At 52.1% G+C, this 20,320-nt stretch overlaps 2 protein-coding genes across 4 annotated transcripts; both read right to left on the bottom strand.

The window, feature by feature from the left end:
* Window positions 1–406: 406 nt before the first annotated feature.
* On the bottom strand, window positions 407–8,740 carry SNX15 (sorting nexin 15). Of its 3 annotated transcripts, none has more exons than XM_061203615.1 (8): window positions 8,553–8,740; window positions 6,262–6,297; window positions 5,922–6,042; window positions 4,489–4,604; window positions 4,218–4,386; window positions 3,757–3,900; window positions 1,277–1,534; window positions 407–976 (listed from the first exon to the last, which is right to left on the bottom strand). In XM_061203615.1, exons 1-8 carry the CDS (start codon window positions 8,649–8,651, stop codon window positions 870–872), a joined length of 1,050 nt encoding a protein of 349 aa, XP_061059598.1. In that variant the 5' UTR covers window positions 8,652–8,740; the 3' UTR covers window positions 407–869. The 3 variants fall into 3 exon arrangements, with proteins under 3 accessions (XP_061059598.1, XP_061059599.1, XP_061059600.1); XM_061203616.1 differs by lacking the exon at window positions 8,553–8,740 and adding an exon at window positions 8,213–8,281; XM_061203617.1 differs by lacking the exons at window positions 4,489–4,604; window positions 8,553–8,740 and adding an exon at window positions 8,235–8,309.
* A 3,911-nt stretch (window positions 8,741–12,651) lies between these two features.
* On the bottom strand, window positions 12,652–19,045 carry ARL2 (ADP ribosylation factor like GTPase 2). Its single transcript, XM_061201995.1, has 5 exons — window positions 18,913–19,045; window positions 15,769–15,879; window positions 15,510–15,672; window positions 13,959–14,039; window positions 12,652–13,099 (listed from the first exon to the last, which is right to left on the bottom strand). The coding sequence occupies exons 1-5, from the start codon at window positions 18,975–18,977 to the stop codon at window positions 12,965–12,967; spliced, it is 555 nt and encodes a 184-aa protein (XP_061057978.1). The 5' UTR covers window positions 18,978–19,045; the 3' UTR covers window positions 12,652–12,964.
* Window positions 19,046–20,320: the final 1,275 nt, after the last annotated feature.

Raw genomic sequence — 20,320 nt, 5'->3', positions numbered from 1 at the left:
CCTCTGCGGTCTGGGGCACTCCCATGATGCACCGGTTTGTAGTCCCTTCCGCAACCAATCGCTTTGTAGGAGAGGCGGGGCAGGAGCGGGGCCACGCCTTCCCAGGCTCCAGCCCTCTGAATCATCACGGTTTGGCTTTGAACCACGGGCCCGAAGTGCGTGCACCCGCTTTGGTTCCTCTTCACCCAATAACCGGGCTCAAGGGGCCTTGCTGTCATTCTCTTGTTTCCCTGGAGACTCTTCTCCCTATTTTCTAGATCAGGGGTCAGCAAACCTTTTCTGCAAAGGGCCAGAACAGTAAATGTTCTGGGATTTACAGGTCGTAACCAGTCAACTCTGCAACTATTCAACTCTGCTGGTGTAGTGAAAAAGCAACCATAGACAACACGTAAACAAACGAGCCTGGTTGTGTTCCAATAAACTTTTATTTTTTAGATACTTACATTTCATGTAATTTTCACCTGCCACAGAATATTATTCTTTTGAATTTTTTCAACTATTAAAAAAAAGTAAAAACCCTTCTAGCTTGTGGGCCTTACAAAAAAAAGGCAGTGGGCCATATTTGGCTGCGGGACGTAGTTTGCAGACCCCAGTTCTAGATGGATAAACAAAGAGCCTAGGGACCAGAGCTGCTGCTCACATATCAAGATAGAGACAGGCAGGATCAGACGTGTGAGTCCCTGATTCCAAGGTGGCAGGTGTGGTCAGGGAGCTGAGAATTCATTATTTGTCTCATTCTTGGTCCAGTTACACACAGAAATGGCCTCTGGAGTTACAAGACCAGGAGATCAGGCCAGGCACCAGGGAGAGGAGAAGAGAGTGGCTGGCAGTGCTGGAGCTAGAGTCCTGGGAAAGGGTCCTCTCCCGTCTCAGGGTGGGAGCTGGGACAGATGCAGGTGCAGGATTTCCTCTGCCCGCTTCAGGTACTCAGCCGCCTTCTTCTTCACACCCTCCCGGCGGGCAGGTGATGGGTCACCTGTGAAGACAGAATGGCTCAGCGGAGGTACCTGGGTTCAGAACCCCTGTAAGTTGGTCTAACCCCTTACAGTTCAGAGCATCACCATGTGTCTTTCCCTGCTCCCTGGGAGGCAGGTATATTCTCCCCATTTTACAAGTAAAACTGAGGCCACAAGAGGTAAGGAAACAGCCCAAGGTTATACAATTGGTCAGTGAGGAGCAATTCTGATCCTTGACTTGCTTGTTTTTTACTTTCCTCTCCCTTCACTGCACCATCCAGTACCCCAGGCCTGACCTTCCACCCTCCAGTCCCGCTCACCAGGAACTCCCTGAAGCAGGATGTGCACACCATCCCGGTAGCCCTGCAAAGCTGCAGGGTAGGCGCCTGCCTTCTCATCCCGTAGGGCCTGGGTGATGAGCTCTGTGGCTTCGCTCAGATAGGCAGGGGCGGGCCCTCCTTCCTCGTCCTCTTCCTCCGCCTGCCCTCCTGGCTCCCAGGGTTCCTGGTCCAGTCGTTCAGATTCTGCCTCCAATGCTGCCAGCTCACCCATGTGGGTAGGACTGGGGCCTACACCTTCTGCAATCAGATATGGAGGACTCAAGCCAGACTGGATCTCCTATTCCCAGGGCCTGCTGCCCATCCCCAGACCTCTCTTGCCCACCAACCTGTCCTGGGTTCTTCAGTGCCTGAGCAATCCAAAAGCCACTTGTACATAGCACACTAGCCATGATCCGTTTGATTGGTGGAGTTCGTGTACTTTGGTAAAAACCGCCTTACCTCCCTAATTCATTGTTTCCCTTTCCTTCTTTTTCTTTCTTTCTTTCCTCCTTTCTTTCTTTCCTCCTTTCTTTCAAGGTATAATTCATTTACAATATTATATAAGTTTCAGATGTACAATGTAGCCTAATTCTTTCTTTAGGTACACATTAACATTAGTTTGCAAGCTCTGGGTCACTGGTTCTACTTCTGTCCTGAGTACGCTTGACCTATAAATCCAAGAATTTCCTCCATAAAGTTTAACTGAAGGATGCTATGCCAGGTCAAGGGTAGAAATGCTCCAAGCCTTGTAATCTTAGAATAATGGATCCAGAAAATCTCAAGGCTTTTTTAAGGTCTTATAATTTCAGCTGAGGCCCCCAAATGTGAAGACAGTTGGTGGTAGGTATTCACACATTCCAGAGAGAAGGGCTCTTATATCCTCTAGGACTGGCAAAGAGATGGTTAAAGATGCCCTCCATAGCTTACACAAAAGAAGGCTAGAGATTTGGTGAATCTTTGATGAAAGGGCCTTTGAAGGGAAGGTGCAGGACTAGGAACCACCACTGCACACCACCGGCCTGGAGAGGGAAGGGTGGGCCTCTCTCCAACCCTATCCAAGGGACCCCATGTGGAGACCAGGGGCCTCTTAACAGGAAGGGGAGGTGACATCTCACTTCCCAGTGGGACTACAGTCCTCCCTGTGTTGCTAATGGAGCAGAAGACGGAAGAGTTCTTGGGACGCCCTAGTACTTGAGTTCAAGAGCCTGGTGTACGTGCTGAAGAGAGAGAGATGAGCGCCGGCTCCTCGCCTGGAGAATTCCGATGGTGAAAGCCTGGCTGGAGGTGCCCACAAAGTGGGGCAAGGGTAGGAAGCAGCATCTGAGTGAAGTGCACTTCCAGGCCTGGTGTGGGTAAGGATTTAGGAGTTTGTCCGTGAGCCAAGGGAATGTCTTATGGGAGCTGCCTTTGAGGAGTCTTGACAGGCTCCTGCCCAAGCATCTGGGCACTGGGTACCCCAGGGGGCTTGGCTGGGGCAAGGCAGAGTATCTGGATGCCCGCTTACCTGTGGCCGGTTCATCAGCCATGGTGACACCACTCTTGCCTTTCCCCTCCAGTCCCTTCTTTCCCTTCCCCAGCCCTGGGAGCGGGGCGGGGGTGGGGGAAGAAGAACAAGAAGAGTAAAAGGACAGTCCTCACACCCTTGTCACCATGGCCAAGGGCAGTCAGGCCTGAGCTGGTGGGAACGTGGATGGGAGAAAAGTGGATGGGAGACTGAGGTCCTGATTTGGATCGGACCCCAGAAAGCTAAGGGCCTGCCCAAGAGGTCACCAAGGGAAGCCAACAAAATGGGCTTAAAAAGACTGCTGCGGAATCCAAAATGAAACTGCTGCATGATGATCCAGAAGTGCAATCAGCCACTTCAATACCCCAGTTGCAGTAACAGCATAAACTTGGAGAATTTTAAAATGGAAAGACCCCGTGTCTCAGAGCCTGGGATGGTCAAGTCCCTGATCTGACAAGGAGCTCAGGACCAGGGCCTCCATGGGGGGCCTTCCATCTCTGGTGCCCTCACATGTCAGTGGCTGCTCCAGGGGCCTCCTCTGCTGTCCTCTGAGCCCAGACCTCCCCTCCCTTGACCAACAGGGCCTCTTGGCAGAAGATCTACAGCCAGACCCCAAGCTAGCCAGGAAACCCCACCTCGGGCTTCCAGCAAAGGAACTGAAACCCTCCTGGGGCACGGTGACACCCTGCTGGTTCCACAGCTTTCTCAGCGAGAAGATGCCATGGTGGGAAGTGGCTCACTTCCTCCGTGGTTGCTCACTGTACAGGACCGTCCAGCTTGCCAGCGCGGGGGAAAGGGCACTGCTTCTAATTCTCACCAAGGCTGCCTTTCGCCCACAGGGGCCGCCTTTCTCAGATTTACATGGGCAAGGCGCAGGCCAGCCAGTGACTGTGCCTGCCTCTGCCTCCCTGCCCCTAAGGACCTCCTGCCCAGCTCCCCCCCCTCGCCCCACCCCTCACTTGTCCCAACTTGTTACCTTCCTTGGAGAAGGGGTCAAAGAGGGCAAGCTCAGCCTCGGTGAGGGGGCCTCGGCCGGGGGAACTGGACGCCTCCTCGGTGCTCCCACAGTTAAAGAGGAGATCCAGGGCCTCCTGGGCAGGGCTGGATGGCAGGGGGTCCACTGAGGAACAGATCGTTGGGGACATTCATGCCTGCTTTTATTATTTCCCAGCTTTCAAAATGTAATTACCCTCTCACTGTATCCTTCCAGCAATCACAGGCATAGATAAGCCCGTTCTTAGGGTTTGTGCCCATTTTACAGATTAAGAAGCTAAAGCCCAGAGAAGGAAAATGACCTGTGCAGAGTTCCTCAGCAGGACGGTGGTAGAGGAGCTGGGAAACACCCCAGGCTTTTCACTGAGGAGGGAGTGGTCCCCACCCCCCATATACACATGCTCTGGGCCCTCCAGCCCTGGCTCCTTCTCCCACCCCATGTACCTGGCACCTCCAACTCCTCGAGGCCCCTCCTCTCTGTGGGGAGCGGCTGGGGCAACCAGGGCTCATGAGGCTGCACCCGGGGTTCATCAGGGGGCGGTGTGGGGATCAGAGGGGGTGGCAGGATATGCACGTCTCTGGACATCTCGGAGGGCCGTGTCACCTCCCCACCCTTCAGGAGAGAAAGACCAGCCAGGGGGAGTCACAGGGTGCAGCCTGGTGGGCAGGTAAGCTTCCCAGGTGCGGGGGACGGCGGAAGAGCAGGTACACATACCCGGAAGAACTCCTTGAGTTGGGGGCTGTTGTTGAGTGCGGGGATGTGCACAGTAAAGCGAAGCAAGTCCTCGGCCCCCTTTCGCCGCTCCTCTATCACCGAGGCTTCAAACCGGCCTGCACCCACCAGGACAAGGGGCAGGGAGAGAACAGTGACCCACAAGGGCTTCTGGCCCCCAGGCCACTTTTCCTGGTTCTGAGGAGCCCACTGCCCACCTTCCCATTCTCCTAGGGATCTTCCTTGGCTCAGCCTGGGCTGAGGGTCTTGCAAGGAGTGACCAATCTCCCTATTCATCCATTTACCAGATGTTTGTTGAGCACCTACTATGTGCTAGGTTCAGAAGGTAAATGAGAGAGAAGCAAGGTCTCTGCCCTCAGGCATATCACATCCTAGACAGGGGGAAGCAGGCAACCAACAGGAAACAAATAATTACAGGTGGTTTTGATGTATTAGGGAGGAAAGTAAGACTTAGAGAGGGGAGGTGACTCACCCAAGGTCACACAGCAAGTAGACCCATTTTTACAGTTTCACTGTTCTGGTCTAGGTATCATGCAGAGTTATTTAACTCTGGGCTAGTTATCATGCTGTCAGGGTGGGTAGCCTGCTGTACTTCCCATTACCTGGCATAATCTGCCAGGAACGAGCTTTCACCTTGCTACAAAAGAACATCTCCTATGAGTCTAGAGATACACGTAACAAGGAATATGAGCCTTACATATAATTTACAATTTTCTAGAAGCCACCTTTTTTCTTTTTTTTGGCCGTGCTGCACCAGCTTGTGGGATCTTAGTTCCCCGACCAGGGCTCGAACCCGGGACCACAGCAGTGAAAGTGCCAAGTCCTAACCACTGGACCACCAGGGAATTCCCGAGAAGCCACATTTTACAAAAGTAAAAAGAAACAGGTTAAGTTTAATTATATACTCTATTTAACCCAGTATATCCAAAATATTCTCATTTAAACATGTAATCAATATGTAAATTACTGAGATAGTTTACATTCTTTTTTCAGTGTGTATTCGACCAGACAGCACATCTCAGTTCAGACTAGCCACATCTCTGGTGCTCCTCAACCACAGGTGGTCTGTGGCTGCTATTTCTGGACAAGCGCAGGTCTAGAGGAAACACTGGCTTGTGGCTTGGAGTTCAGGTTCTGCCACTTACAGGTCAAGCCCCTTCATCTCCCTGAGCCTCAGTTTCCTCATCTTGAAAATGGGGCTAATGAGAACAGGAATGTTAAAGGGCTCGACACACAATAAGGGCAGAGCAGTTTCCCCATCTGTCAAATGAGGCCATCTCTAAGGGCCCTTCCAGCTGTCTGAAACATGTCTTTGCCAGGAGTTTCAGGGTCCCTCTATCAGCCCTCACCAGCAGGGGTCCCCTTTGCTCAATGCCCTCTCCATCTTTGGCCTGAAAGCTGGGATCAAGACTCACCAAACACCTGGGCGCGGGGGAAGGCAGGGAACTCCTCCAGGCGGCGGAAGAGGTTGCGGTGGGTATAGGCCAGGTCTCCATGCAGCTTTCGAAAGTCGCTGTACCGCTTCCAGACCACCACCTAAGAGGGACACGTGACTTGACAGGGCTGAACAACAGTAGGAAGCGGCCTTCCCCACCCCCAGCCTGGCCCCACACTGTGTGTGCATTAGGGCACAGCACCCCCTCCTCCCAGGGCCAGCGAGGAAGGGGAGCTGGTCTCCTGGCAGAGTTACCCCCATCCCTTTACTGTTTCCAGAGCCGGAATTGCGAAATGGTCCCTTCCTCCCAGGAGGCTCACCTCTTTGACATCCTCCGGGTCCCTCTTTGAGATGAACTGAGGAAGAAAGTTAAGAACCAGTGAGACCAGAGATTGACATTGCAGACACCCCATCACCCTGTAAAATCGGAGCCACCTCCTAGCCACCTTCAGAGGGGCAGAGTGCTTTGGCCAGTGGTATCAAGGTGTCCTGGCTTTAAGGCTTTGAGTGTAACTTTTAGCAGTTTTTCTACCATGCACCTTAGTTTCTTCATCTGTCAAATTGTTACCGGTCCTTGGACTCTTTAATCAACAGAAATTGATGAGGCCAGCTGAGAAATTCAGGCAAGGCTTCATTGGGACCTAAGGCTTTACTGGTTTGGGATGGAAAACAAGTTAACATGTGCCCTTATCCGCTGTCTCCGAGGAGGGGTGACTGTTTCCTTAAATGGGGTGAGGGCAGGGGCGGATCAGTGGGTTGGGCTGGAGGGGTGGCTTAGGTGGTCTGCCCACCCCCTTGGTGGTGCTGTGTGCAGGGAGCATGCGCAGTGCCCTGCTTCTGCTCCAGGCACCTCAGAAGCGGCAACTGGTTTGTGGTCTTTTTGTATGTTATTGTTCATAATTGCCTAGACTTTGCAGGCGCGCAGTTATTTTTAGCCCCTTATAGTTTCTTTGTTTTCTGTTTGTCTAGGTGCAAGTGCAAGCACTCCAGTAAAGGGTCCCAGGCCCCAGCCTGTCTCAAAATGGGAGGCTCCATCCCTAAAGGCCCGTCTAGAGGACTCCATCCTCAGCCCAACTTTTATCTCAGTTCCTTCAAAGGGCCAAGTCCCTGCATCTCCTTCTGAAACCAAAGAACCCCAAGTTCTCTAAAGAATGAGGTTCTGTCCCAGGAGCCATTTCTCCCTTAAAGGAGGAAGCCTCTGTGTGTGAACACTCCCGGACACAGAAGAAACCCTCACTGGGGTTGTGACCCAAGAAGAGCAGACTGGTGTCTGCGGTGGAAAAAAAGACTCCATTTTCATTATGTTACGTTCATAATAATTAAAAAAAAAAATCCTACAGCTTGAAGTAACTGTGACAGTTTTCAAAACATCTGTTCATTATCCTAGACCCCAGGGAGGCAGACATGATTCACATGCCCATTTAAAAGATGAGGAAGTAGAGGCTCAGAGAGGGGACATGACCTGTGGAGGGACTGCTAGCACTGAAACCCTGGACTTTGCTTTTCACAACAGACTTGCCTAAAATATTTTGGATAAAAGAAACTATATTTAAAAACCATTGAGGAGGACTTCCCTGGTGGCACAGTGGTTAAGAATCCGCCTGCCAATGCAGGGGACACGGGTTTGATCCCTGGCCCGGATAGATCCCACATGCCACGGAGCAACTAAGCCCGCGTGCCACAACTACTGAAGCCTGTGCACCTAGAGCCCGTGCTCTGCAACGAGAGAAGCCACCACAATGAGAAGCCCGCGCACTGCAACGAAGAGTAGCCCCGGCTCACCACAACTGGAGAAAGCCCGCGCACAGCAACAAAGACTCAACGCAGCCAAAAATAAAAACAAATAAATAAATTTCTAAATCACTTTGGAAGTCTCTACATTTTTGCTTCACTTTAATAGTCATTAATGCACCAGTTTAATATTTGCCTACTTCAAAATTGTAAAAGTACAAAAATTTTACAGTGAAAAATCTTCCCCAGGCAGTTCTTGTATATCATTCTACAGATACTCTGTTATACTGTTTGTTTTTAATTCTTTTCATGATTTCTTCCATCTTTATATATGCTTATAACGTTGTTACTGCTTCATACATCAACTTTAGTCTTTATCTATTGACTTCCTGCTGTGTGAAAAAACTTACTCCTTAATTTATTTTGACCTGTATGAATTTTTAGTCATCCACAAGCATTATTTATTTTAAAATTAAAAGTAATTCAACTCCTTAAAGGGCTTTTATGTAAATATCAAACAAACCAATAGACAAAACTTACTCCAAGAGATTGGAGAACTAACCAGTATTTGAGTTGAGCCAGAGTTTTCATGTTAACTTAAATTCACAGCCTGACGGATAGATGCCACGCGTTGCGCGTGGTCACCCACACCTCACAGTCTGGGAACTGCCGTCACGCCCTTTTAAAAGGGCAGCGCCCTCCTATGGCCCCGCCCCTTGATGGCTAAAGAAGTAAACTAAGGCCCTACCGGCACCTCCCCTTAAAGGGGAAATCCATTTCTGTCGTCTAAAATGGGAGCTTCCAGCAGCGTCTTGCCTTAACGTAAAACACGGCCCCCCTCTTGTTAAAAGGGCAAAGTCCCCGCTGGGCCCCACCTCACCTGCGCCGTCACTTTGTACTCTGTGTAGCCCTTTGGGTGGGTCCGGGGGTCGGAGACTGTGTAGTGCCGCAGGAAGTCGTCCTTCGCCTGGCGGGACATGGCAATCGAGCTGGAGCAGAGCTGACCGCCGGCCTCCGCCTCCTCCACGCCGCCCCCGCCCCTGCCCCTCCAGGTCAGTCTCCGCCGGCCGCAGCCTCTCCCGGGCCTGCGCCTTTCGTCCTCGGGCCCAGGGAGCTGGTCGCAAGTGACAGTGCAATTTCTCGGCCAGGGCGCTTGGCCAAGGGAGCGTCTAAAAAGTCCTCGGTTGTTGGTAAAGCAGGAACTAAGTGATTTGAGAATAAGGATTGGGGAGGTTGGATCAACTCAGGTCTGCTTGGAGATAAGCCCACCCCATGCGATCGTAAACCCTCATCACATATCTCCAAATGACTTCTCCTTTGCTTCCCAATTCCCTTCTTTCATCCATCCACCCAACTTTTATTGTGTTCAGTAGGTGCCAGACATTGCCAAGTTATTTCCCTGTCTCCTTCCCGAGGATTCACTAAATTCACGTTTTCTGGAAAGGTGGGGGGAGCAAAAAGAACTCCAGAGAAGCACAATGGTGTCATAGGTTCTGAAGTCACATGTCTTACTAGCTGCAAGAGATTCCCTTAACTACTCGAGCCTCAGTTTGTCATCTCTAGAATGGGGATGTTTATAATAGAATCTACTGCAGTGGATATTTCTTTTTCCTTTGTTGGTCTGTCCAGCGTTCACCCCTGCCTCTTTCTGTTAGCACCATAGCACCAGATCTTTAGAGGTAGTTCGCTAGTATGTGCAGCCCTCCAGCCTCTTAGTCCAGAATCCAAAGGTGCCAGCCCCTTTCCTTGCCCCAGGTCCCAAGTGGGGACGGGGGACTCACTCCTGAAGCCTTGAATCTTGAGTGAGGGACAGAGGGCACAGTGCCTGGCAAGGGGACTAAGTTGTTCCTTGAGTACAGTGCTGGCTGCGGGTTTGGCTGCCCAGCCTTTGGAGCACTCTGTTTTCTAAGCCTGGATGTCTGACCTCCATCGAGATGCCATGAGTTCCCAGTATCCTTCCAAGAGAGGCTTTTTCTGCTAAAGGCTGTAATCTGTGTCTGGGCAAACCATCCAGGACCCTGACTGATACCGCTGAAACCGAGTGGGGCCTGGGCACAGAGGCCTCCTTTTATCCACCATTTCTTTATAGGCAAGACTCCAGCCTCCATGACCTTCCCTGAGTTCCAAAGGGTGGATTTGAACAGTTGCTAATCAAGGGAGGAGCAGCCAAGAAACCCCCTGAGGCGAGATTAAAGGGACCAGAGAAGCCCATCAAGATTGAGATGACCACCTGAGATTAGCCTGCTCACGCCCTTGTCAGAGACCCCACCTTTGAACCACCGTTATAAAACCCTCCATCAAATCCTCTGGGGTCGGGGCACATAGTTTTTCGAGACAGAAGCCCGGTGTGTTCCCCTTTGCCTGGCAAAGCAATAAAGCTATCCTTTTCTACTTCACCCAAAACTCTGTCTCCAGGATTTGATTCGGCGCCGGTGTACAGAGAGGCCAAGCTTTTGGTAACACCACCACCACCAGGGTTCGAAGCTTGAATGCAGTAGCATGGGTGAAGTGCTCATGGCTACTCTTGTTACTGGAACTCAGATGAGTGGGCGCTGTAACTCCGGAAAGAAACACAAAGCAAACTCCCAAATCAGACTCCTGGGAGCAGGGAAAGAGGGGAGTACATCCAGGAGGTGTTTGGGAGAAGGTTGGGATGGAGTGGTGTCCCCTCCCACAGCCCACACCAGGGCGCCTCTGAAGACCCCTTTAGACATCCGCTCCTGGTCTTCAGAGTTCTGTCAGCAGGGCTGTGGCTCCAAGTTCCCTTCTTGCCCATCATTCCCTCCCCTCCCTTGCCCAGATGAGTGAGTCAACCCAGATCAGTGGATGGCTGAGTTCACATTGATTGGATCTGCTTGAACTCCTACTGGTTCAAATAATGATAATTATAGCTGACATACAGCGCTTATGACACACAAGGAACCCACCCATTTGGTCCTCCTCCCAACCCTAGGAGGTAGGTGACACTATCTTTAACCCAGACGGGGAAACTGAGGTACAGACAGGTTAAGCAACTTGCTCAGCGTCAGTCAGTGAGTGGCAGAGCCAGGGTTTGGCTCTGGAGACTGGGTGTGTCCGCTCACCGCAGGGATGGAACCTTGGGGACCACAGTGCCAGTCTTGCACAGAGGACAGGGCAAGCGGTTCTAAATTTCTACACTAAAGGACAGTTTATGTTCTAAGGTTGTCCACCCAATATCCATTTCCCTTCTTCCACGAGGGATCCTAGTGGCAGTCTACGAGTAAATCGGCATCTCTTCCTCGCCTTTCCCTTGGGAAAACTGACCTTCCCTCATAAACACATTAGGCTCCCTCTATCTGGCACTTGAATTTCAAGCAGAGAAACAAAACCAGAATACAATGGGATATTACTCAGCCATAAAAAGGAATGAAATTGAGTCATTTGTAGAGACATGGATGGACCTCGAGACTGTCATACAGAGTGAAGTAAGTCAGAAAGAGAAAAACAAGTATCATATATTAACGCATATATGTGGAATCTAGAGAAATGGTACAGATGAACCAGTTTGCAAGGCAGAAATAGAGACCCAGACGTAGAGAACAAACATATGGACACAAGGGGGGAAAGGGTGGGGATGAATTGGAAGATTGGGACTGACATATATACACTAATATGTATAAAATAGATTAACTACTGAGAACCTGCTGTATAGCACAGAGAACTCTACTCAATGCTCTGTGGTGACCTAAATGGGAAGGAGATCCAAAAAGGAGGGGATAGGTATACATATAGCTGATTCACTTTGCTGTACGGCAGAAACTAACACAACATTGAAAAGCAACTATACCCAAATTAAAAAAAAAAAAAAGAAAACAGGTTAGTAGGGTGTAGTGGCTAAGCATGCTGGGTCCAAATCCCAGCCCCCCTGCTTCCTAGCTGGGTGGCTTTGAGTAATTCCTGTAAACTTCTGGAGGCTCAGTTCTTATACAGATGGGGACACTAACAGTCTGTCCTGCTTGGGGCTGTTCTTCAATGTGATGGTAAGTGAGAGTGCTTCAAACCGAACCCTACAGAGTAAGCCCCCCGCTGGTAGGACCACAGCAGAGGGCCCTGTGAAAACATCCGTCTATCTTGCCACCTGGATGGGGGCCCTGGCATCCCCCCACCAGTTCCCGTTCTTTCCCAGCTTCAGAGAGTGCCCTTTAGCCTTCAGGGAAGGCCCCTTCCCAGCTCTGCTCTTGGCGAGCTAACGTGGCTTGACGTCCACATCCTTCACCGGAGACCTTACCCCTCCGTGCTTCCCAAGAGCCCTTGCTCTGCTTTCCTTTTTTCTTCCTGTAATTACCTCTACTTGAACCAATGCTGCCTCACAGGGCTGTGCAGGTTGTCTACTGCACATGGGTTCCTGGCTGCAGTGGGAAGTTGGGAGGTGAAATTCAGCCCATGTTCCATTCAGTAAGCTGTGAGCCCTGATGTGGCGGTGCATCCTTTTTCTAATTCATACCCTCTGATGGTAGCAGTTGCTCTAGTAAACTTTCCTCCCATCCTCTAGCCAGAAAACTTCTACTCATCCTTCACTCTCAGCTTTTTAAAAAAATTAATTAATTTGGTTGTGTCACGTCTTAGTTGCAGCAGGCGGGCTCCTTAGTTGCGGCTCGCAGGCTCCTTAGTTGCGGTTCACTGGCTCCTTAGTTGCGGCATGCATGTGGGATCTAGTTCCTGGACCAGGGACAGAACCCGGGCCCCCTGCATTGGGAGCGCGGAGTCTTAACCACCGCGCCACCCAGGGAAGTCCCAACTCTCAGCTTTCATGTCACCTCCTCTGGGAAGCCCACCTGGACTCTTCCAAATGCAATTACACAGCGCTGTCCTGTGCTTCTATATTTCTTTGCCATCCCTTTGACACAGCGACAGTTAACCCTCTGACTGAAATCATCTGTCCCTTTCTGTCCCCCGCTGGACTGTAGGTTCTAGGCAGTCTCTAGAGCTGTTGAATCAACAAATGACTCAGCCAGGAATGGGAGCGAGGAACAATTTATTCTCACAGCTGAGCGAATGGTGAGGCTCACAGCCTCAGTAGCAGCAGAGGCAGGCCCTCCCAGCCCCAGCCCTCTCCTCTTGGTACGGCAGCTGCAAGCAGGCCGGGTCAGGAGCCAGGGTGACAGCCCTCCTGCCACGGGAGCCAGCTGGCCACAGAGCAGCAGTAGCAGCAGGTTAGGGGTGGGCAGGGGGTGTTAGGTGGGCTGGCTGACTCCCGTCGCCCCATGGATGGTGCTTGGTGAGGGCCTGCTGGGGGTGCCTGGACGGTGAGCTGGGGAGCATCTGAGCGGCTCAGTCGGCCATGAAGATGCGGCTGGAGATGTCATCCAGGAGCCAGTCGACGCCAGGCAGCAGGTTCTCCCCAGTGACAGCGCTGCAGCCCTGGATGCACCAGTGGTGGCTGCGGATGGAGTCCAGCTCCAGGGCCTGGGAGGGTAGAAGGTGATGGTGGGCCCCAGCAACCACAGGCCCTGCCCACCCTCAGCCCCTGCCCTCTGCTGGCCCAGAGGAAATGCATGCCTCCCTCAAGGGCCTGCTTTGGGAAGCCTCCCTTGACCCCTGGTGAAGATCTGTCAGGGCCCCAGGGCACCCAGGCTCTCTGTACACCGCCACGCCAGTACTACCCCTTAGTAATAAGATGGCAACAAGGGCTTCTGACATTGTGCTATGGGCCCTACAAATGTCCTCTCATCCATTCCCCCCAAAAGCCCCATAAGCCAGGGACTGTGTTGGCCATTTTACTGAGGAGGAAACCTCAGAGAGGTTAAGCAACCTGCGTAAGGTCACACAGCTAGTAAGTGGCAGAACCTAGATTCTAACCCCACTCTTTTTCATTCTGGTGTTCAAGCTCTAGAATAGGAGTTAAGATGCAACCTGGGGTTACACAGGCCTGTGTTTAAATCCTGGCTTCTCTGCTTACTGGCTGTGTGACCTTGGGTGAGTTACCTAACCTCTCTAAGCTTGCTTCACCATCTGTAGAATGATTATAAGAGTTCCTACCTCATGAGGTTGCTTTGAGAATTGAATGAGTTAATCCATGCAAAGAGCCTGGCACATAGAAAGCACCCACTGCTTGTTGGCTACTGTTATCCTGTGGAATAATCTATTTGCAGGTCTGCCTTCCCCCAGGCTGTGGGACACAACTATATCCTATTAATCACTGAATCTCCAGTATCCCAAATAGGTCCAGCCACGCAGGAGGGGCTAATAAATGTTTTTTAAATAAATTAACAAAGAAATACGTGCCCCTTTTCCTCCGTGAGCCTGTGTCAAGGCCTGGACTCACCTCACGGATGGCATTAGAGGACAGTGCTCCGGGCAGGTCCTGCTTGTTGGCAAAGATGAGGAGGGTCGCTCCAGCCAGGCGCTGGGGAAGAGAAACAGAGGGGGTCAAGGGGGTGGAGGCTCAGAGGGTAGCCTGGCCCCTGCACTAATCACCCAGAGCACCTGGGGTCAGAGATCAACCTGGAAGCTCAGGGCAAGGTCCCGTGGTAGTTGCGAAGGCACAAGCGGGGTGGGTAGTGTGGAGACGGCCTCTGTGTCCAGCCATTTATGGGGTGGAGGGAGCCCTGGGCTGGGCTGGGACCCTGGTTCCAGCCCAATCACCAGCCCAGTGGGCACTTCTCCTCTCCGTGCCTCACATTCCTCTTCCATAAATGGGGAGGGGGTGATGGGTAAGATGCTCCCCAGTTCTAGACTGCTCCGATCTGATGACCTGACATGCACAAGGAATGCGACTGTCCCAGAGGCTATGGGGTCTGTTGGAAATGACCTTTCCCTCTTCCAAGTTCACGTAGCCCTCTAACTGTCCCACTACCCTGACAGGCCTCACTCTCTGCCTGTGATTCCAGTTATTTCCATACATGTGTTTGTGACCGGGAGCTCCTCCATGTGGATGGTGGATCTGGCCCTTAAAAAGGGCCTTGACAGGCCAGGCCAGGGCTGAGCACTCAACAGCCAGGGTCTCACTGGACCTGCTCGACCCCCTGTTTATGCCAGTTGTCCTTCCATAATTATTAACAGCTCTCTTTTACTCTCAAAAGTGTCCTGGTTTTCAACTAAATGAAGTGTAGTAACCTGGCTCAAACCCTGGAACAGAGAAAGGACATTAGTGGAAAAAGTGGTGAAATCCAAACAAAACCTGTAGTTCAGTTAATAGTAACTTACCAATGTTAATTTCTTAGTTTTGACATTTGTATGGCAGTTCTGTAAGATGTTAACATTAAGAGAAGCTAGGTGAAAGCTATATGGGGTATCTTTTTACTATCATTGTAACTTTTCTGTAAATCTAAAATTTTATTTAAAGAAGAGCATTTTGGCCCAGACAATAAATTTTAAGATCGCCATAATTATAATGCCCATCTGAGAGATGAGGCGGTGGAGATTCAGAGAAGTTAAGTGCCTTGCCTGAGGTCACACAGCGAAGAGTCCAACTGCTGAGCCAGGTTCCACTGCCTCCCAAAGCTTCACACACTGGCCTCAAGTCATCCTCCCTGAAGCCCAATTCAAGGTGCAGAAACTGAAGCTCAGGGTGGTGAAGCAGTGACATCGCAGGGACGTAAACGAATGTCTCCATCCACAGAGTGTCCTGCTCAAGGCACTGTGGGCCTCCCTAGACCAGGTGTACAGGTTGTCTCTGCCTCCACAAGGGTGCTGGACACGTGGTGAGGGCTCAGTGAAGGAACAGACCCCACCTGAGGTGTCCCTCTGGGTTCACGGCCCCCTCAGGGAATCTGCTGAGGAAGGTGTGCACACATCCACATATGCGCACAAAGTACTGGGGCCCGGACACTGGGGAAAGCCCCGCTTCCCCTGCTCAGCCAGGCCTCCTGCCCACCTCCTCCACCAACAGGTTCTGGAGCTCCCGCTGGCAGTCCTGCATGCGCTGGCGGTCGGCGCTGTCCACCACCCAGATGAGGCCGTCGGTGCTCTCAAAGTAGTTCCGCCAGTAGGACCGCAGGGACTTCTGGCCGCCCACATCCCAGATGTTCAGCTTGAATCTGGACAGGGAGGGGGCGGCTGGAGGGTCAGCCTGGCCCCTCGCCTGCCCTCCCTGCCCTGCTCTGGGCGGGCCCCCCCTCGGGGACCCCGCTCACCCTCGGTGCTCCAGGGTCTTGATGTTGAAGCCCAGCGTCGGGGAGATGGTGTCGATGTCTTCCCCATTGAACTTCTTGAGGATGGTTGTTTTGCCAGCATTGTCCAGGCCACTGGGGTGTGCCAGGTTAAGGAGAAGTCCCCATGCTCTGCAGCCTGGTGACATCATCACAGTGCCCCTCTCTTGGGGAACAAATCATTTCCCACCACATATCAAAATAAGTTGAATACATGCCAGACCCACACGATAAACGTGCAAGTATCAAGAAATACCTTATCATCTTCTGACCAGAGGCTCCTTCATTCATCCCACGACATATACTGAAGGCCTACTTTGTGCCAGAATACCTCTGGTGCTGGGGATGGCCTGGAGGCACAGTCCCCACCTCGTGCAGCTCACACCCTAGTGCGGGACAGTTGGCACGGTGCCCACAGGTGAGAAGGAAGGCACTGTCAGAGCCCGGTGAGTGTCAGCACAGTGGAGAGGCTTTCGGAGAGCGCCATCGAGGAGCCTCCTTTAGCTCAGTACCAGGGAAGGCCTCTCTGACCGTCTCGAGCTGAGGCCCAAACTGCAAGAAGCCAGCTTTTTGAAGGGCTGGGGGAAGAGCATTCTAGGCAGATGGAATAACAAAAAAAAGTATCTGGAGGCAGCCCCCCTTGCCTTTTCTGTTTTTCGAATATTCCAAACCCTTTGCTGCTGATTGTACACACAAATGGGTAAGTTCACCAGCAGGAGAGAACCACCCTCTTCTTTCCTTCGAACACTTAAGGGGGCTTGCAGCTGGGAGGGGGGCGAGAGGACCTCTCCCGAGACCCAGCCGTAGTCCCTGATAATTGGCGGCTGATCATCCCCCTCACCCGCCCCAGCTCCATCAGCCATGCTTCCTTCTCCACTGGATCATTCCCGTCAGCTGACAAGCGGGTGTCTCTCCCACCTACAAGAAGCAAACAACACCCTCTCTTGATCCCTCTCCCCCTGAGTTTTTCCTTTATTTCCTTCCCTTTATAGCAAATCTCAGAACTGTTGTCCATACTCACCCTCTCCAGTTTCTGTCCTCCTTCTCTTTCTTGAACCCGTTAGACTTCTGCTCCCACTGCTTCCCCGAAACTGCTCTGGCCAAGGTCAGTCCTTAGAGACGCCATGTTGTTCTCCCCTGGCTGGGCAGTCCTCAGCCCTTTTCCTCCTGCTCAATCAGCAGCGCTGACAGAGTCCAGCCCCCTCCTCCACTCCGGGACACGCCCTTGCCTGGCTCTCCTCTGGCCTCCCTGGTCATTCCTCCTCATCTCCCTGACCTCTTGATCTGAGCAGCCTAGGTTCTCTTCCCTGTCCACACTCACTCCCTCAGTGATCTCATCCAGGATCACGGCCTCAAACACCATCTTTATGCTGATGACTCCCAAATTCACACGTCCCACCCAGCTGCTCCCCTGGACGTTGGTCCCTATATGCAGCTGCCTAGCTGACATTTCTAGGATGTCTCAGAGGCATCTCACAGGGAGCAATCTGAGCTCTCATCCTCCCCCCGAATGTGTTCCCCACCCCCTTCTACCTCTCAGCAAGTGGCTCCTCATTCTTCTAATTGCTCAGGCCAGAAACCTAGGAGTCACACTTGACTTTACACTCCTTCTCACACTCATGTCCAATCCAGCAGCAATTCCTACTGGCCTACTATCAAGACGTCCCTCAACTTCCATCACCTCACTGCTTCCATCGTGATCCAAGCTCCCATAGTATCTCACCTGTGTTACTGCAGTGGCCTAACTAGTCTCAGATCTCACCTCCTCTCTGCACTTCTAAGGAAAAGTCCCCTACTGTATGGCACAGGGAACACTACTCAGTATTCTGTAATAACCTTTATGGGAAAAGAATCTGAAAAAGAATGGACATATGTAAACATATAACTGAGTCACTCTGCTGTACACCTGCAACAAACACAATATTGTAAATCACCTATACTCCAATATAAAATGAAAATTAAATTTAAAAAAAAAAAGAAAAAAAAGGAAAAGTCTAGAACCAAAAGGTCCCACGTGAGGTGGCTCTTCCATCTGACCTCCTGGACAGTCCTTTGAACACACCAGCTGAGTTCCTCCTTGGAGACCCTTACACTTGTTGTTCCCTTTGTTTAAACAATTTTTCCCAGATATCTACATGGTTCATCCCTCACCTCCCTGTCTTTATTCAACTGTTATTTTCTCAGTGTGGCCTTCTTTGACCACCTTATTTAAGCTGCATTATTCTCCGTACATGCTATGCATTTTACTCATTTTGTTAAGGTCTTTCTCCCCTCAGCATTACATACAATGTCCGTGAAGGTCGGGTTTTTTTGTTTTGCTGTTTTACCCCAGCCCCCAGGAAAGTGCCTAGCACACAGTAGGCGCTCAATAAATGCTTACTGCATGAGTGAATTCTCTGTGCCTTTCTCAGAGTTCGTCAAAAACAGACATGATGTAAATATTATTTTTAAGTTATCTGCGCACAGAAATGTCTTCTCTCTGCTAGGGGTGCCCCCGGGTCTGGCACAGAGGAGGGCGAACGAGTGCAGATGCCTGCTAATGGGACTCAGAAGGTCAGCGGGGCCCTCGGGCCTGCAAGCCGTCAGCCGCGGGGACACCGACTGGCCGTCAAGCAGGAAAGAGACGCACGGTTGGACCCACGGGCTGAACAACCCGCTGACTCCACACCCCCATCTCCCTGGAGTGAAGGGCGGGGCCCACACGCCTCCGGGATTCCGACCTTGAGGGCGGGGCCGAGGCCTGGCACCCTCCGACACGGAGAGGAGGCGCCCAGGGCCGATGAGGACCGCGGCCCCACGCTCGGGCCAGACCGACGGGAGGTAACGTTCGAGTCACCTCCGGGCCCCACCTCCGCCTACACTGGGACATCTGGTCCGGCCGCTGCGCCTTTACGCCCACACCTTTGGCCTTAGGAACGAAGCCCCCCGTCCCCCCCGCCCCGAGCCGGTGGTACGGCCTCCTCCCGGCCACCCGCCAAAAGCTTTGGTAGGGCCCACGTGCGTGACGCACAAAGGGCAGTTGGTATGGGCCGGCCGGCCGCACATCCCGCACCCGGTAGGGGGCGCCTGGCACCGCCCACCCGGCGGGGGCCCCTGCTACCCTCGCGGCTCTGGCATCGGGGAGGATACAGCATGAGCAGTCGCAGCTCCCGCTCTTTCTGCTTCATCTTCTTCAGAATAGTCAGAAGCCCCATGTCCCAGTAGCCCCTTCCCGGCCGCCGTTTCTCCGTAGTCCCGGGACCCCTTTCCCTGCTCCTATTGGCTATCACGCCCACAGACAGCACAGCCTATTGGCGGGCTCTGCGCTTGGTCCCGCCCTCGCTCCCACGTGACTGTGAAGCTGCCTGGCGGTGCTGCGACGGACGGTCCCTCTAGCGGCGCTGGCGGCTTCTGCGCGGCCACCTGCGTTAACCCTTAGCATCCCGAGGGCTTGGGTGACTAGAGCATCGCCATTCTTTCCTTTCCAGGACCCCAGGCTCGGCTGGGAGCGGAAACCTGAAATTCCTGGGTTGTAGCTTGGCTGCATATAGGGAGTAGGAGTTCTGACTTAGGAGCCAGAGCCAAGAGCTCCAAGGATGTTGACGTCACCCTGGGGCCACTGTGAGGCTCAGTTCCCCGGAAGCATGGTCCATATCCTGCTCATCTTGGGACTCGGCATCATCCCAAATCTGCCAGTTACAGGGCTTCCCTACTTTTCCTGGCTCCTGAAATCGTAGAGGGTAGGCCGGGGATTCTCCATCCAGGATGGAAATGGCCTTTAGGGCCTCTTTGGAAATGTGTGGAGGCGTCATTGGATTGTACCAATTACAAGGTAGAGTCCCTGTCGTTTAGAGGTCAAGGGAAAGACTTGCATAAAGAATTGTCTCGCCCAAGATGCTCATTGTTTCTTTATTGAGAAGCACAATTTTCATTTTGCCGATAAGAAGATTGAAGCTCACATGGTGCTTAGCGTGATTGACATAGTGACTGACATACAGTAGGTGCTCAGTAAATATTTGTGGTTGAACGAATGACTGTGCAAGAGTTTGGTTCTTAACCTTAGCGCTCAAGTCCAGAAAAAGTGAGGAAGCCGAGGCCGGGGACTAGGCAGATTGTAAACACAGAAGGGTGAGCCTTATTGTCTTTTCTTGAGCCCTTCCCCCGGGCCACCACAGGGTAAATGTGAGTAGGCAGCAAAGTAGGCTCTGTCTAATGCTTGGGAAAGAACAGTGAGGCACCAGATAAAGATAATGGCTAACTTCTGTGTCATTTTATAAAGCATTCACGTTTTCTATTTTATCCTCCCCGCAACCCTGAGAGGTTTATTTCCTTTTTGTAGATGTGATAGTGGAGTCCCCAGAGTTTAAGGAGCTTGGGCAGCAGTTTAAACTCAGGTCTGGTCAACGGGAAAGTGCACTCTTTTTCTGGGTCCTTCCATGGTGTTTGTCTAGAGAGGGAGAGGTCTGGAGTGAGCTGGAGTTCCCATCTTGCAGAAGAAGGTTGCAGACAGATGAGGGCTGGACAGAAGCAGGTGCCTGGCTGGGCCCCCTCCGTCAGC

Source organism: Eubalaena glacialis, chromosome 10 (assembly GCF_028564815.1).
Source record: "Eubalaena glacialis isolate mEubGla1 chromosome 10, mEubGla1.1.hap2.+ XY, whole genome shotgun sequence".
Taxonomy (NCBI): Eukaryota; Metazoa; Chordata; class Mammalia; order Artiodactyla; family Balaenidae; genus Eubalaena; species Eubalaena glacialis.
This window is presented reverse-complemented; position numbering and strand designations above follow the sequence as displayed.